Raw genomic sequence first — 14184 nt, 5'->3', positions numbered from 1 at the left:
AGTGTCCCAAAATCAGCCTAGGACTCCTGGGCAGGTGGCCATCCTTGCTCTCCCTAAAGTCACTTCTCTTCCCTGGGCTGGCTGGAGAAGCTAGTGCCCTGAGGATTCATGGGCTGTGGCAATGCCCTGCCTCTCACCACTCCGTATTCATGAGCTGGGGTGCCAGCCTGCAAACCCCAGCCAGACCCTCAGACATGCTCATTCTTTCTTCAGAGGCCCCTTTTGTCCCATTCCTCCATCCATGTGGATCCTGATATTTTTATAGCTAAATGCCTTCTGTCCCTGGTGGCCAAGGTGGAAGAGGCTGGTGTTTAAATGGACCCAAGGTATTTTCCTTCTCTATTTTTAAGATCCTCTGTTTTGGATTAATCAAGATAGAGGCCCCTGCACTGATTGGTACAGATCTGGAACTACTGACCATGTGAATCTGCAGATCAGAGTGCATGGTCCACTCGAGGTATAGGTATGTGAGGCCTCAGGCCTACTGGAAGTGGACCGTCAGGGGAAACACCTGTGTTGTATAAAACCAAAACAGACAGACACCCACTTGGGTCTTTGTGGTGGGAAACCTGAGGCATTTGAAATGGACAGGTAGGGATATTCTGCTTTCCAAGCTATGGAGATAGCATCCAATCCCTGTTCCTTTCTGTGGAGCATTTTACGTGATGCAAAACCACAGCACAGCCCCATGCTCCGTGACAACCTAACTAGAGATCAGACACAAAATCAAAGAGCACAAGACATAAGCCTCCTGGTCACCATTTTCCTAGATGAAAGAAGCTTTTGGATCTGTGGTTATGGACCCCATTCAATCAAACATCTCATGTGTTTCTTACATTTCTCTAAGTTTGGTTGCCCCACAGCCAAAGAAAGCATCCAATTATGCAGCTAAACTCGTCAGTGCTCCATATGAAAAGGCCATACTCACTCTACAAATGTGCATCAAGATATCTTCAGATATCTTGCTAGGCAGTGAGGGTATGGCCCAACTTTAAAGAACTAAAAAAAGGCATAAATGCCTTCAAAAATAACAATTTCGAACTAGCTGTAGGCCTGGCTAGCTGGGGGGAAAAATCACCTGGTAAGTCAAACACAAGAGTTTTGGAGCCAGTGTAATGGTTTAGCAGGTTAGGATGCCTGCTGTCAATCCTCACCTGAGTTTGATTCCCAGAACCTACATGGTAGAAGGGAGAGGGCTTACTCCAGAAGGTTGTCCTCTGACTTCCATGTGTGCTGTGTCGCACGTATGTGTGGATGTATGAGTGCACACACTGACACACAAATAAATAGATGTAAGAAATAATAATAAAATACAGAGTCCATCTTCAGCAATGATTCAGTAGGTCTTGGGGAAGGACTGGAGAGCTCTAACTTTTCCAGGAGTTTCTGATAACAGCCAAGTTTGGGATAGACTAGTCCAGCGGGGGTAAAAAGTCTTACTTTCCAAATAAGTTTAATAAGAATTTAGTTCCCTCTCTGAAATATTCAGATCTAGGATTATTTCAGGGCTTGGGGATTTGGAATTTTGGAATTCTGACTTGCTTGGCATTCCCTGACTTGAAAATTTAACATTTAAAGCTCTTTGAAATCTAAAATTATTTTAGCATGGTGCACGTGCTCAGAAGCTTCAGGTTTCAGAGTTTCAGTTTAGGGACGGCCCACTAGTGGTACTCTGGCTCTGGGGAGTGGGGTTCTTTCCTTACCCTTAGGTCCCAAAACACATACTTAAGAACAGCTTCTTAGACACGTCATGGTTTGAGTGATTTTGGTGTCACTATGAGCTGAATCAGATTGGCCCTGAGACCCTCCCTTAAGATAATCCCCAGCCTCCAGCCCACTACCATTTTGTGGGTTCCCCAGCCCCCTACATTTTCAGCTAGATTTCACTGCCCCAGTTAACCGCAACCATCCTGCTTCTCTTTCCAATGAGGAATTAAATCTCTTCCAGGAATGAGTCTGGGAGACCATCTCCAAGATTGATTCTGGTTGCTGGAGTGGCTTTGAATTGTGGTGTATCTTCCCACTCTCTCAAAGTAACTTACTTCTCATTACTTTCTTCTAGGCCTAGGAATGGAGAATATTGGTGGAATCTTTGTGGTTCTTATTTGCGGCTTAATAGTGGCCATTTTTATGGCTATGCTGGAGTTTTTATGGACTCTCAGACACTCAGAAGCATCAGAGGTAAGCTTCCAAAGTCTTCTGAAAGCTTCCAATAGCATACCCCCCCCCCCAACAGCAGTGTCAAATTCCAGGGCTTCTGCATGCATTTCAGACAGGACCTGTGGAATGCTCTCAAGAGGGTACACAGGATAGCACAGTGGGAAAAATTTCAGTCTCCAGAGTAAAAGATCTGAGTACACACTGTCATATATCGATTGTGCAACCACAAAAAGGAATCCAGATTCTCCTTTGACACAGCCAGCGAATTAATAATGAGAGGAAAGATGTTTTATAAACAACAGACCTTACTATAATACTGGGGGCATGTGTGGAAGTACCCAGGTTACTCATGTGAGATATCTCAGAGCTTCCATTTTGACTGTGTTATTACTGTACAGGTGAAAACCCTCAGAGATATTCCAACTCAGAGGAACCAAGAAGTTCATCTTCAATTTTAGGGCTTTTAATAAGTTTAGGTCTCTAGCTGTGGCTTAGAGGCCTGGTTAATATCTACTTTGCACCTGTGGGAAGGAATGTTTTATCCCATTGGTCCTCCAAAATCCTCCCTGGGAAGATGCACAAATCCTTACATGTCAATCGCACTTTGAGACTCCCCTCATCCCCACCCCCATTACATTAGCCTTTCAGTTCTGCTGTGGCTCTTCCTTAAGCCCCCTCCTTTAACTGTTGCTGGGGAAATAGCTCCTGACCGTCCAGACGACACACCCAAAGCCTAAGCGGTGCCACCTCATAGGGGACCTCGCCACAACATCATTGGCCTACCAGTCGTTTGGTTGTCTGTGCTCATCTTTCTCCCACACTGTCTCCCACTCTCCTGTCCCCTGCTCCTGCACGAAGAGAGCTTGATTTTATTTCCCTCCTCCCCCAAGAAATGAAGGGTAGCCAGTCCCTGTCTAAACCCCCACCTAAAAATGTACTCCTCTGCTGCAGCAGGGGGCGCTACCTTTACAGTGCCTCTGCATGATCTCACCACTCCTCATCTGCTCTCGCCCCTGTTATTCTCACCCTGTCTCCCAACTCCATGACTGTGCCCTAGTTGTTCCTTCTAAAGAGTAGTGATGTCACTATCAGCATGCCTTATACCATCCTTCTCCTGACCTCAGGACATTTGATAACAGTACTCCTTTCCATTTCCTTGCCTGCCTCTCAGCCCTTGGCCCCATTCCAGCCTGGCTTCTCTCCACCCCTGCTAGGAAGGGCCTTTGCCCATTACCTGAGCCCTTCAGCATACAGTAAACCAAAGGGAACACATCATTCCCGGACTCTCTTGTCCTTTTCCTTGTTCGACGTCAGGTCTCTTGGGTCCCCTGATACACCTATTTCCAGTTCTAGCCCCTTCTCCCTTTGCTCCTCTCTTAACTGCTGCGAAATGTTTCTATGCTCCGTGTGAGCCCGGTTGGTGAGTCTTTCATTCCCCATGAGACCTTCCCCATTTCTTCCCCTGCCTTCTACTCTGGACCAGCGGAGTCAACCGTCAGCCACTCCAGCACCACTGCAACAAAGTGATTGCGTGCCGTGTCGCAGTGGCTGTAGGCGTGGGGCTGCTTGGATGTAAGGACTGCTTGTTATCCCTGTTCACGGCAAATCACAGTGCTTGACCCACAGTGGACGGAAAGTGCCTGCTGTTATAATATTCTTGTCACATGTAATGGATTAAGCAGGTGGCGGCAGGGAGTGGGGGCGTTGCCATAGTAATTATTAGAATCGCAGAGGTTTAGTGATTTGCCAAGAGTCTCTCCAGTCAGTGACATGATGGGTCTAGAATCAGGTCTGAGAGCCTCTTAGGCCTTATTCTATGAGCTGATATCTGCTTGGGCTGTTTCTCCCAAGAGCTCAGGCAGGATCTGGATTTACATTGAAATTCAATGACTCTCAGGCACTCTTATAGCTAAAATGAAGAGTGGGCTGTATTGGCTATGTACAATATTTGTCCTATAGATAGAACAAGAGAAGGAGGCTTCTGCCATCACAGTCCTGGAGTGCTGTTGTGACCTCAGAGATGAGAACTCAACCAAGCATGCTTGGGTTTTGGAGTTAGACCAGCTTAAGCTTTAATTCTCAAAAGGGATACTCATTAGTCAGTTCTTTACAAAAGATGCAGTGTTTCCTGAGCTTCTACCTACGCATCTGCAAAGTGGATATAATATTAGCGATGATAACAATATCAACACAAGTTTATCATTCTTTATCCACAGATCCCCAAAACCTAGAATGTTCCAAGCCCTTTGTACATTTGATACAAATGTATCCCTCCACAAAGTCTGACTAATGGGTACGGGCTTCATTGCATCCATTGTGAACACACAAACATTTTGCTGTAGAAGTAGCATCACGCTCAAACAGGTGTTAAAGATAACACAGTGTTTGTGCATCTCTAAAATGCCTTTCTAAAATCCGGAACATTCTGAGTTTTCAGGCACAGCTGGAGCCGAGCATTTCGAGTTAGGAGACCGTGAACCCAGTTGTCTCTTTCAGTGGGTTTCAGGTGCATCATCTCCAGGCATTGGCAGCTTCACTCAGGACAACTGTACGGAAGTCAAGGCTGTGTTGCCTTGTGGTGCTGGTTGATGGAAATGAAAGAGAGAATAGGGAAGAAGAGGCAGGATAGGGAAGAGGCTGTTTCCTTGCACTGTGTTTCCAGAATCTTCCGTGACGGCTCAGACAACTCAGTTGGGCATGATGGCTGAAAGACATGGGAATCTTTGGGTCAGAGACAAAATGTTCATGAACAAATGATGACTTTTTCAAATACCAGGGAGACGAATGTAGGAGAGAGTGTGTTTTAAGTAGGTTTCAAGATCCAGATTTACCTGAGGTCATCATCGGATGAAATTCCCAGGGGCAGGCGCTAAAGAGAGTAGGAAGAAGCAGCGTCAGTGGAAATGTGTCACAACCCTGTCTTTCCCAAGATGCTGAGCCTGCTCTTTGGAGGTGGTCAAAAATCGGGCATCATCTGGGCGTTTGGGCCTTAAACAGGGGGGAGTGAGGCCATCATTTAATCTTCACACCTGAGAATATAGGCTGTCCCACTACTCCGTGCCTACAGACACGAGGAGACTCATGAGGCTGGCTCTGAGTGGCTCTCTGTGACCTCCTTGGTCTCCCCCAGGTGTCCGTGTGTCAGGAGATGGTGACAGAGCTGCGCAGTATCATCCTGTGCCAGGACAATATCCACCCCCGGCGGCGGCGCTCCGGAGGCCTGCCACCCCAGCCCCCGGTCCTGGAGGAGCAGCGTCGGCCCCGGGGCACAGCAACGCTCAGCAATGGCAAGCTGTGTGGCGCCGGGGAGCCCGACCAGCTGGCGCAGAGACTGGCGCAGGAGGCCGCCCTGGTGGCCCGCGGCTGCACGCACATCCGCGTGTGCCCGGAGTGCCGCCGCTTCCAGGGCCTGCGGGCGCGACCGTCGCCGGCGCGCAGCGAGGAGAGCCTGGAGTGGGACAAGACCACCAACAGCAGCGAGCCGGAGTAGTGGTGGCGAAGGACCGCGGAGCCAGGCGGGGAGGCGGGAGGGCGGACCTCACAGCACCGTTCTCTCCGGATTCAAGATTCAATCACTTTACAAAGTGATCAGAGCCTGACGCCCCAGCAGGAGCTGGATCCCCCCGCCCCCGTGGGAGAGTGGGTCTATCCGAGACGCTGCACCCACGTGGCAGAGATGCTGTCGCTCGTGGGCACAAGGACCCATCTCCTCCCAGAGGGCCTTCCCTCACACCCAAATAACATGGAGTCTGGGTAACGGGGGGGGGGGGGGGCGAGGAGAGAAGTCTAAGAAACGGATGGCATCATCATTTGGGTTCCCCCCCTAGGAAGGGGCTATTGTACCATGGGTCTAGTTCTTACAGGAGAAAGAAATTAAACTCAACAGGGAAGTCGTTCTTTTCTGAATTTGTATATTTTTGTTAATGTACTTCTCTTTCCTGTTTTTCTTTTGTGTCTTCTGGCTTCTGTTCTGTCTTATGCTTTGGGAAGGGGAGTGTGGGGTTGGAGGATGGAAGCCTGACCCCTGCTTCTTCTTCTTCTTCTTCTTCTTTTTTTTTTTTTTTCCCGGCTTAGTTCTTTCTTCTTATTTTATTATTAGTTTTTGGGTTTTTTTTTTTTTTTTTCGGCTTTGGAGTTACTGGTGCACAGGGTTTGAGGTGCTGACCCTGCTCCCCTCCTGTGGTGTTTGGTGGTCTCCCTGTGTGTAGAGGGCCTTGGGTGAAGCCCATCAAACCAACATTTTAAATACCAAAAAAGAGAAAGAAGAAAGAAAGAAAGAAAGAAAGAAAGAAAGAAAGAAAGAAAGAAAGAAGGAAAGAAAGGGAAAGAAAACCAGTCTGTAGTCTACCTGGAGATACCTTAAAATGCCTGGGGCTTCAAGGGTTAATCTGGCTTTTCTCTTTCTTTCCCCATTATCATCTCTGAGAACAGAAGGAAGACTGAATGAGTAAAGCATGCTGGGTACTGTATAAGGAGTAGGGAGGGTGTGTGTGTGTGTGTGTGTGTGTGTGTGTGTGTGTGAGATTTTCCCACACTGTGGTCCTGGCTTCCATTGCAAGGAACTACTCAGAGAGGAGAGAGGGCAGGGCCACCCCACCAGTACAACCACATCTGTCTTTAGCTGAACTCAGTAGCCGTCTGAGAAGTGTTCCCCCTAAGGTTCTTAACAGACTGGGTGATATATATTGGTACCAGAAGTGAAACCTGGGTGCAACTGCATGTGTTCTGTGTGAATGTGAGTGTGTGTACCCAAGCATACCCGAATGTGTCTGAAACAGAAAGACCTTAAGTGGCCAGCAATAGGCCTAGCTCCTAGGAGAGAATGGAATTTCTTAACCCATCACTGGCTGGTAAACCAGGAACCAGATCTCACTGTGGGCAGTCGCATTCCTTGTGTGACTCAGGATGAAGTATCTGACTGGTCTGCTACAGACTGGGAGTTAGCAATATTTCCCTAGGTGTCCAGGGACTGCTCTGCCTGTAGAAGGTTTGCAAGGCCTGATGGGAGTGCCCTCCTAACTGGTGGGCCAAGGTTCCTGAGGGAGCAGCTTGGCCTCCATCTGGTGTCGTCACTCCAAAATTCCAGGAAGAGTTGATGGAAAACAAATTCTATGCAATTTCTGATTGTAACTCAGAAAATTCCGGGAGAGATGAACAGCCACCACCAATTCCACCTCCTCCACCACCACCTTGAGTTGAGCTGATTTCACATGGCTCCTGTTCCGAATGTACTAAAAAAAAGACATTTTTCTGAAGATGACGAGCCGGATTCCCTGGTTCTGCCTTTCGCATAGGTTGGCACCCTCCCTGTGCTGGGACAAGTTGTTAGAGCTGCCACCCTGGGGCCAAGCTGTAACCCTGATTCTCCTCGATCCATTTAAGAGATGCCCTGCCAGTCCTAACTGACCCCTTGTGGGTGACTTGGAATTCTTTTTCTCTTTTCTCTTTAACCGTCCAGTGGCAGCAAGCTGTGCGGGACCCTTAAGGTCTTGGTTTTGCCATTCCTTGTGGGGAAATTCAGATTCAGTGCGAAGGACACGTGAAGGCCAAGTGCCAGCAGCCCCCCCCCCCCCGTGGTGTCACAACTGCTCCAACCCCCAACCCTTTCCCATGCTTCTGACTCCGGGATCCCTCCTGTCAGATCACATCTGAGACAGGAAGGCTCGTTTTTTAAAACTCACTTTTATGAGCAGGATATCTTGATCAATAGGAAACCTTTTTTTTTAATGGATTAGTGGAGCAAACGTTCCCACACAGCCTTTGTGATGTCTGTTTCCCTCCCTGCGTGGAGTGACGAGGATACTGACGACACTGGGCAGCTTTCCTTAACTCCTGGGACCATCGCTGCACCTTCCTGCGGTCGCCGCGGGGGTCTGCTATCGGCCGTTCCTGGCCCTAGGTTTGTCTCCACGTCTGATCCATTGGTCACTGGCTTTCTTTTCCCATCCTGTGTTTTCTATCTGACTCTGTGTACTGTATAAAGCAGTTTTTCTCTTGTCTGTTTATCTTTCTTCGACTGGAATATTTACAATAAAACTAAACCCTGAAATGTTAGTGATGGGTGAGAGCTGTTTGGGTTGGGAAAGTGTGATCTCTGGGCCCACTCCCCAGGTATGAGATTCTAAAAGAGAATAAAACCAGGGACCCATTATCTTACCCTCCACCTGTCTCTGCCCCTGCCTCTCTTTCTCCCTTGTTTCTTCTCCCTCTTCTTCTCCTCCCCCTCCGTCTCTCTACTTTCATCTTCACTTCCCAGCCCTTCCACTCTTTGTTCAGATCCCAGCGAAGCCTAGGTGGCTTCTTTCAATGTTCAGTTCTGGGAGCCCGAGCCAACTCCCCACTCCACACATACACCCCTCAAAACGGATATGCATGTTAATGGAGTTCAGGTTTGTGGGGGTTTTTGTCTTCCTAAATGCACTTTCACAGAATAGTCATCTACTGATACCCAGGGTAACTCTAGCCAGATATCACCGCAGATTCCACTGGGAGCCTGAAGATTACATCAATTAAAATATAATACTTTGCTTTATTTCTTTTAATTGCTCTGCAGGGCCCCAACCGTCACAAGATCTGCACTTCAGAACCCTGGCGGGGTGTAAGTTGAGCATGTAGAAGTTGGAAAATCTTTTGGTTTCCTCTATTCCAGTGCTCATGCGAGAATATTCATGCTGGGAACTTGCCAAGCGGCCCTCTTATTGGTTAGGTGAGACCGAAATATCACGCTATCCAATCCATCTGGGACCACTCTGTGAAAGTTCATTAGTTTGGGATTCCAAGGAGTTTAATTTTCTCTTGGAATCCCATGTTGGTATACAGGGCCAGGGTGGAGCTGAAGTGCAGTTTGAGAGAGTGGTCTTCAGCCCTCCCATCTGCCCGGTGTTCACAGCAAGGCAAAGTAGTCTGGGAATGATAAGAAAGGTCTGATTCCCTGGCTAGCTGTCAGCTCTCGGGTTATAACAATGAGGCCTGTTTGGAGAATGCACAGGAGGCATCCTTTCAGAAAGACGTGTCTGAAAGCTGGGGGTTTTCCTGTAAGGCCTGCTCATGAGAAAAATGAAATCTTAAGTGGCTTTCACCTTTGAATAATTCTCCTGCTTTTCAGGAAAGGAGGACACCCCCCCACACACACACACCAGACATGACCAGAACCAAACTGAGAACATCCTCAGGGGCAGGAAACTTGGGGGGAGGGTCCTCTGATGTGCCTCTGGTGATGGCATGCTTTCAAAAGAGGGGAAATTCCTGAGGAGTGGAGGTCACCCTTCAAGTCTTAGAACTGGATGGTCAACAACTTCACTATCATTTAAGAGCAAGGGGAGAGGTGTCCTGATATTATTGTTAAAACCTAATCAGTCACATCTCATTGGCATTTCCAAATCCAATGAATGAGTATAATAACACAGGCATCGCCATGAGGCAAACAACAGAATTTCTGCTAGGAGAGGAAAGAAGAAGTCCATGAGAGTGATAAAATGGAAAACAACCTCTGACCAGAAATGGCAGGAAAGGCCCCAAGAAAGGGCATAAAGAAACTGAGCATCTAATATGGCTGTAGATTAACTGTGTGCATGCAAATGTTCCCCTAGGTGAGAGGTTCATGGAGTCACACAAGGGAATCCATGAACAGTGCACAGTGGCTCAAGTGGGGGCATGACAGGGTGCAGGATCTAATTTGCAGGTTGGACTTTGCACAGCCCATACTACATAGAGAAGCAATGTTTCTTCTGCTAGAGAACCAGCTGAAGGATCCTGCCCATCCTTTGGTATTCTTCACACCCAATCCAGCTTTGTCCCTTGGCTGCATCAGGGAAGTTGGAGGGTAACAGAGATGGGAGGATAGTGGAGCGAGGTAAAGCGTTTCCCCAGACTGGCAAGTGATTAAATTAGATTCTATAGAAAAAAAAAATACAAAAGAAACAAAATCCAGAGATCAGTACCCTCAAATGACAAAATTTACATTTGAGAAAAAGGTGGTGGGGGCTGGAGAGATGGCTCATTTGGTCCATGCCTGCCTTGCAAACATGAGAACCTGAGTTTGGGCCTGAGAACCCACATAAAAAGAAAAGTTGGGGCACTGGAGAGATGGCACAGCAGATAAGAGCACCCTCTGCTCTCGAGGAAGATTTGGGCTTGGTTCTCAGGCTGCACACACCCATCTGTAACTCCAGTCCTAGGGGATCCGTTGCTCTTCTCTGGCCTCCACAGGCATCTGCACATAAACAATGTACAGACATGCATGTAAGCAAAACACTCATACACATTAAAAAAAAAAAAGTCTTTGGTATCTTTAGGAACACTTGGAAGATGAGGACAGGTGGGTCCCGGGAGCCAGGCTAGCCTACTCGGTAAGCTGGAGGGCAGTGAGAGGTGCTGTCTAAAAAGTTGTGTGTGTGTGTGTGTGTATGTGTGTGTGTTTTGTTTTGCTTTTTTTTTTTTTTAATGAACACCACTTGAGGCTATTCTCTGTTCTCTGGCCTCCACACTCACACCAGTGCTGGGAAATCAAGACTTTGCTTCGTGCCCCTTGGAGGAGAACGTGGTTAACTGAGACCGGTGACTGAAAAGATAGCCCGTGGTTGCCGTGGCTCCCTTGTCTTTCTTCCCACCCACAGCGTTCCTTTCGGAGGAAATCTGGCTCTCCTGTGATGCTCATTATGGTTTTCCAGGGCTGTTACTTGGAGATCCTCACCACCATCTCCCTTCCAGGCTTCCTTAAGCTGCACTAGTGGGATTAGCTGCAAAAGCCTCAGCCTCACCCTGTGAATGCAGAAAGGCTAGCTGCTCTGCTCAGCAGCCCTCTGGAGTGGACTCTGAGCTGTTTATGAAAAGATTCTGTTAAAAATTGGAGGCCAGGGGTAATACAGAACTGAAGATGCGGAGCCATTATGAAACTAATGTGGAACAAAATCCTCACATTTCTAACACACGGGACATTGGATGGAGCCGCCTTTCAGCCCATTAAGCCATACAGTTACCCGTAGCACACAGAGTCTGCCTGGAAAGTTATTCTACTTGGATTGCTCTGATTAGATTCTTAGTGGTTTTTCCATTAAAAGTAAGAGTAACTCCCGTTTCCGCATCATCTGTAATCCTAGAGTACTAAGTGGACTGAGAAGCATTTTGAATCGTGAAGACTTGCTCAAATGTGAATGTCAAAGCAGAGAAGTCACAGGCTGGCGAACAGCTCAGGCCAGCGTTTCCCAGAGACTGTGTGTAGCAACCAGCTCTCCCGTGACAGGCCTTTCAGACTAGCTTTAAAAGGATCAGATAAAAATAGTTCTGCATGAGACCAAGCTATGTTTCTTTGCAGATCCTCCCTCCCCATTTTTTTTATAAACTAAAACCTGGTGGTGGTGGTGTCGTGTGTGTGTGTGTGTGTGTGTGTGTGTGTGTGTGTGCGCGCGCGCGCTCTCGAGTGCATGCGCACTGAGTGTGGCATGTAGAGCAGTTTTCCAAACACATGAAGGTTTTTTTGTCATCGTGCCTGTCTGTAAGGTATGTGCAGATATGAAACATGTGAAAGTGTTGTGAATATGATGTGTCTACATTCTCTCTCTGTTTATATATTAGCAAATATGCAGGTTCGCGTCAGTGCGTACACGAGGGGGCGAGGTGTGAGTGCGGCATGTGTGAATACTGGTTTAGCATAGATGAGTAGGTTTTGTCGGTGGGTTTAAAGCATATAGGTGAGTGTGTAGTGTGTGTGGTGTGTAAAGAATGTGGTGTGATGTGAGCGGTTAGTGTATGTGTGAATGACGGGAGAGCGCTTGGAGTGTATGTGATATGTGGGTGTGAGATGTATATGGCAGCTGAGCACAGATAAAGCAAGCTCTTGCCTGTGGGTCAGTGTTGTGTGAATGTGTGTTTGAGAAGGTGGGAGGGCAGAATTTGTATGCGGGTGTGGGTGCACGTGGCAGTGTAGCACAGATGTGCTGGTTCTTAAGAGCCGGAAGACAACCTCTCAGCGCTTGAGCCTGTGCTTCTGGGAAACGTAGTTGGGATGGACGTTTGGCTCTCAACAGCTTGGTTTTCATTTAATAGCCTTCAGCGTAACGTCTTTCTACACTCAGTGTACACACAGACGAATGCGCAGGAAGTATTTCTTAAAACCCACTGCTGCCACCCTCACCAACTGAAGCTCCCCGTCCGTTCCTCCAGCCTGAGTGAGCGACCCTGCAGAATCTGTTCAGGTGGTGTGACTGAGCAGCCAGTGAGGATAGGGGCAGAGCACCACGCTCCACCCCAGACTCGTTGATAGCTTTCTCATTCCAGACAGAAGACCATCTTCAAACCAACCTGACAAGGAGCTTGCTAAGGACTGAGATACAGAATTCAGAAACTAAATTCCCATAGTCTGTTGTTAGTGCAATGGACCAGCAGAGCCGCTGAAGCTGCTGTTGTTGGAAGAGAATGGAGGGCTCTCCTTGGTTTCAGCCTCTTGACAGTCTCTCACTTCCCTTCCGCTCTACTCAAGGATCCCTGTGCAATTTATCTTTTGATGCTGAGATGTTCCTCCTGCCTTTGTTCTGGTAGTTCCTACATGCTGCTGGGGCCAGCTCTGCATTGACAAAGTTCACACATATTTCATCCCTGGCTTGAATACTGTTCGCTCAGTGAGAGCATCCAAGATAGAACTATCTCTTTCTTCCCAAGCACTCTGGTCCTCCCTTTATGACCCCTCTAGCTTTCAACTTTGTATTGTCCCCTTCTTCCTCCCACCTTTCCTAGCACGGCTCTTAAGAGTGCAGAGAAACATGCCTTTTTTTCCTTCGCAGAGCACCAGGATTCCCAGTTTCCTATGAATGAATGCATGAATGAGTGAGGCAAATCTGATAGAGAGCAAATACACATAAAAATGCAACAAATCTGAAAGTGAGTGGCAGGGATATGCTAATGCACCCTTGATTCATGGCGACCAAGCCAAGAACAGCTTAATAATTTGTAGCAAGGAAAAATGTGACTTCGTTCGTCTTCCTGGGCATGACGCCTATGGGGGAGAGCAAGACAATACCTGTAGGTGGCTAGGGGTCTACTTGGAGGGAAGGAGGGGCTGGTTACTTCCTGCTGTCTTCATGTCTTCCAGACAGTTGCCTGTTCTGAGAAAATCAGCCAGCTTTCTCCTGTCTGCCCTCATTATTCTAAAAAAAAAAAAACAAAGTCCATCAAGGTGGTACTTGCTCAGAAACAGTCTTCTTTACCAAAACAGTTGAGATCAACCTGGGTCCTCTGTATTCGCAAGGAAAAGACCTACTCCCCCCTGGTGGTCCGTTTTAAAATGGGAAAACAGCATCATGGTTTGAAGGACAGCAAATTATAGTCCTAGCATTTCAAGTGTTTGTAAAGGGAGGTCTGGCCCATTTTGACAAGTTCAGAAAATGCTGCCCTTTTCTTCTGTGTTGGAGCTTAGAAGAAAAGGCAGGCCAGTGAAGAACGGGCATTTAAACCATATGGTCTATCAGGGAAAAGCATTTGTTCCTGTGATTCTCAGCTTGCCCCTCTTCCTCCCTGTGAGTTAAATCCAGGCTGGGACAGAAAAGCCTCTGAAGGTGAAATACCATACCCAGAGTTCTGCAGCTGGGGAAAGGCCAGGCTCCAGCTCCAGGGTCAAGGGCAAAGTCCTTGCTCCTCTCAGAACTGGGATGAGTCAGTCCCTCAGCACCAGGTCATCTGAGCTCACCTGGGTGGATTTCTCCAGAAAGGACAGAGACTTGGCAAGAGCCACATTAGCTCAGTTTTTCACCAGCAAGGACTCCTGCTTTTTGCTTGGTGATAAATCACTCTGACTCTGTAATCCTGTTTTTCCCTGTTGTTGTTTTTTTATGCAATTTTCTTCTATAATGTTCACTATATATATATATATATATATATATATATATATATATACACACACATGTGTATCTATACACACACACACACATCACTGAAGAGATAGAATTAGAAGAACAGTTTCATTAAGATCTCTCACAATGCTTTATTATTAATCCCAATGAAGGCTGTGGTTTGAGTGTAGCTGAGTCAACT

The 14184-nt window shown here is 47.5% G+C and overlaps 1 protein-coding gene and 1 long non-coding RNA gene across 5 annotated transcripts in view; one reads left to right on the top strand and one right to left on the bottom strand.

The window, feature by feature from the left end:
• The window catches only part of Grik4 (glutamate ionotropic receptor kainate type subunit 4), a 426381-nt gene extending 420315 nt beyond the window's left edge, over window positions 1–6066 (top strand). For all 4 annotated transcript variants that reach the window (XM_060372150.1, XM_060372148.1, XM_060372145.1 and 1 more), the window contains 2 exons: window positions 2063–2181; window positions 5291–6066. In XM_060372150.1, coding sequence (XP_060228133.1) covers window positions 2063–2181; window positions 5291–5748 — 577 coding nt within the window. In that variant the 3' untranslated portion in view covers window positions 5749–6066. The remainder of the gene's footprint in view (window positions 1–2062; window positions 2182–5290) is intronic.
• On the bottom strand, window positions 4453–5294 carry LOC132649081 (uncharacterized). The gene is made up of 3 exons (XR_009587507.1): window positions 5190–5294; window positions 4992–5029; window positions 4453–4864 (listed from the first exon to the last, which is right to left on the bottom strand). It is a non-coding gene; the product is annotated as an uncharacterized LOC132649081 (long non-coding RNA).
• Window positions 6067–14184: the final 8118 nt, after the last annotated feature.

Source organism: Meriones unguiculatus, chromosome 1 (assembly GCF_030254825.1).
Source record: "Meriones unguiculatus strain TT.TT164.6M chromosome 1, Bangor_MerUng_6.1, whole genome shotgun sequence".
NCBI lineage: Eukaryota > Metazoa > Chordata > Mammalia > Rodentia > Muridae > Meriones > Meriones unguiculatus.
This window is presented reverse-complemented; position numbering and strand designations above follow the sequence as displayed.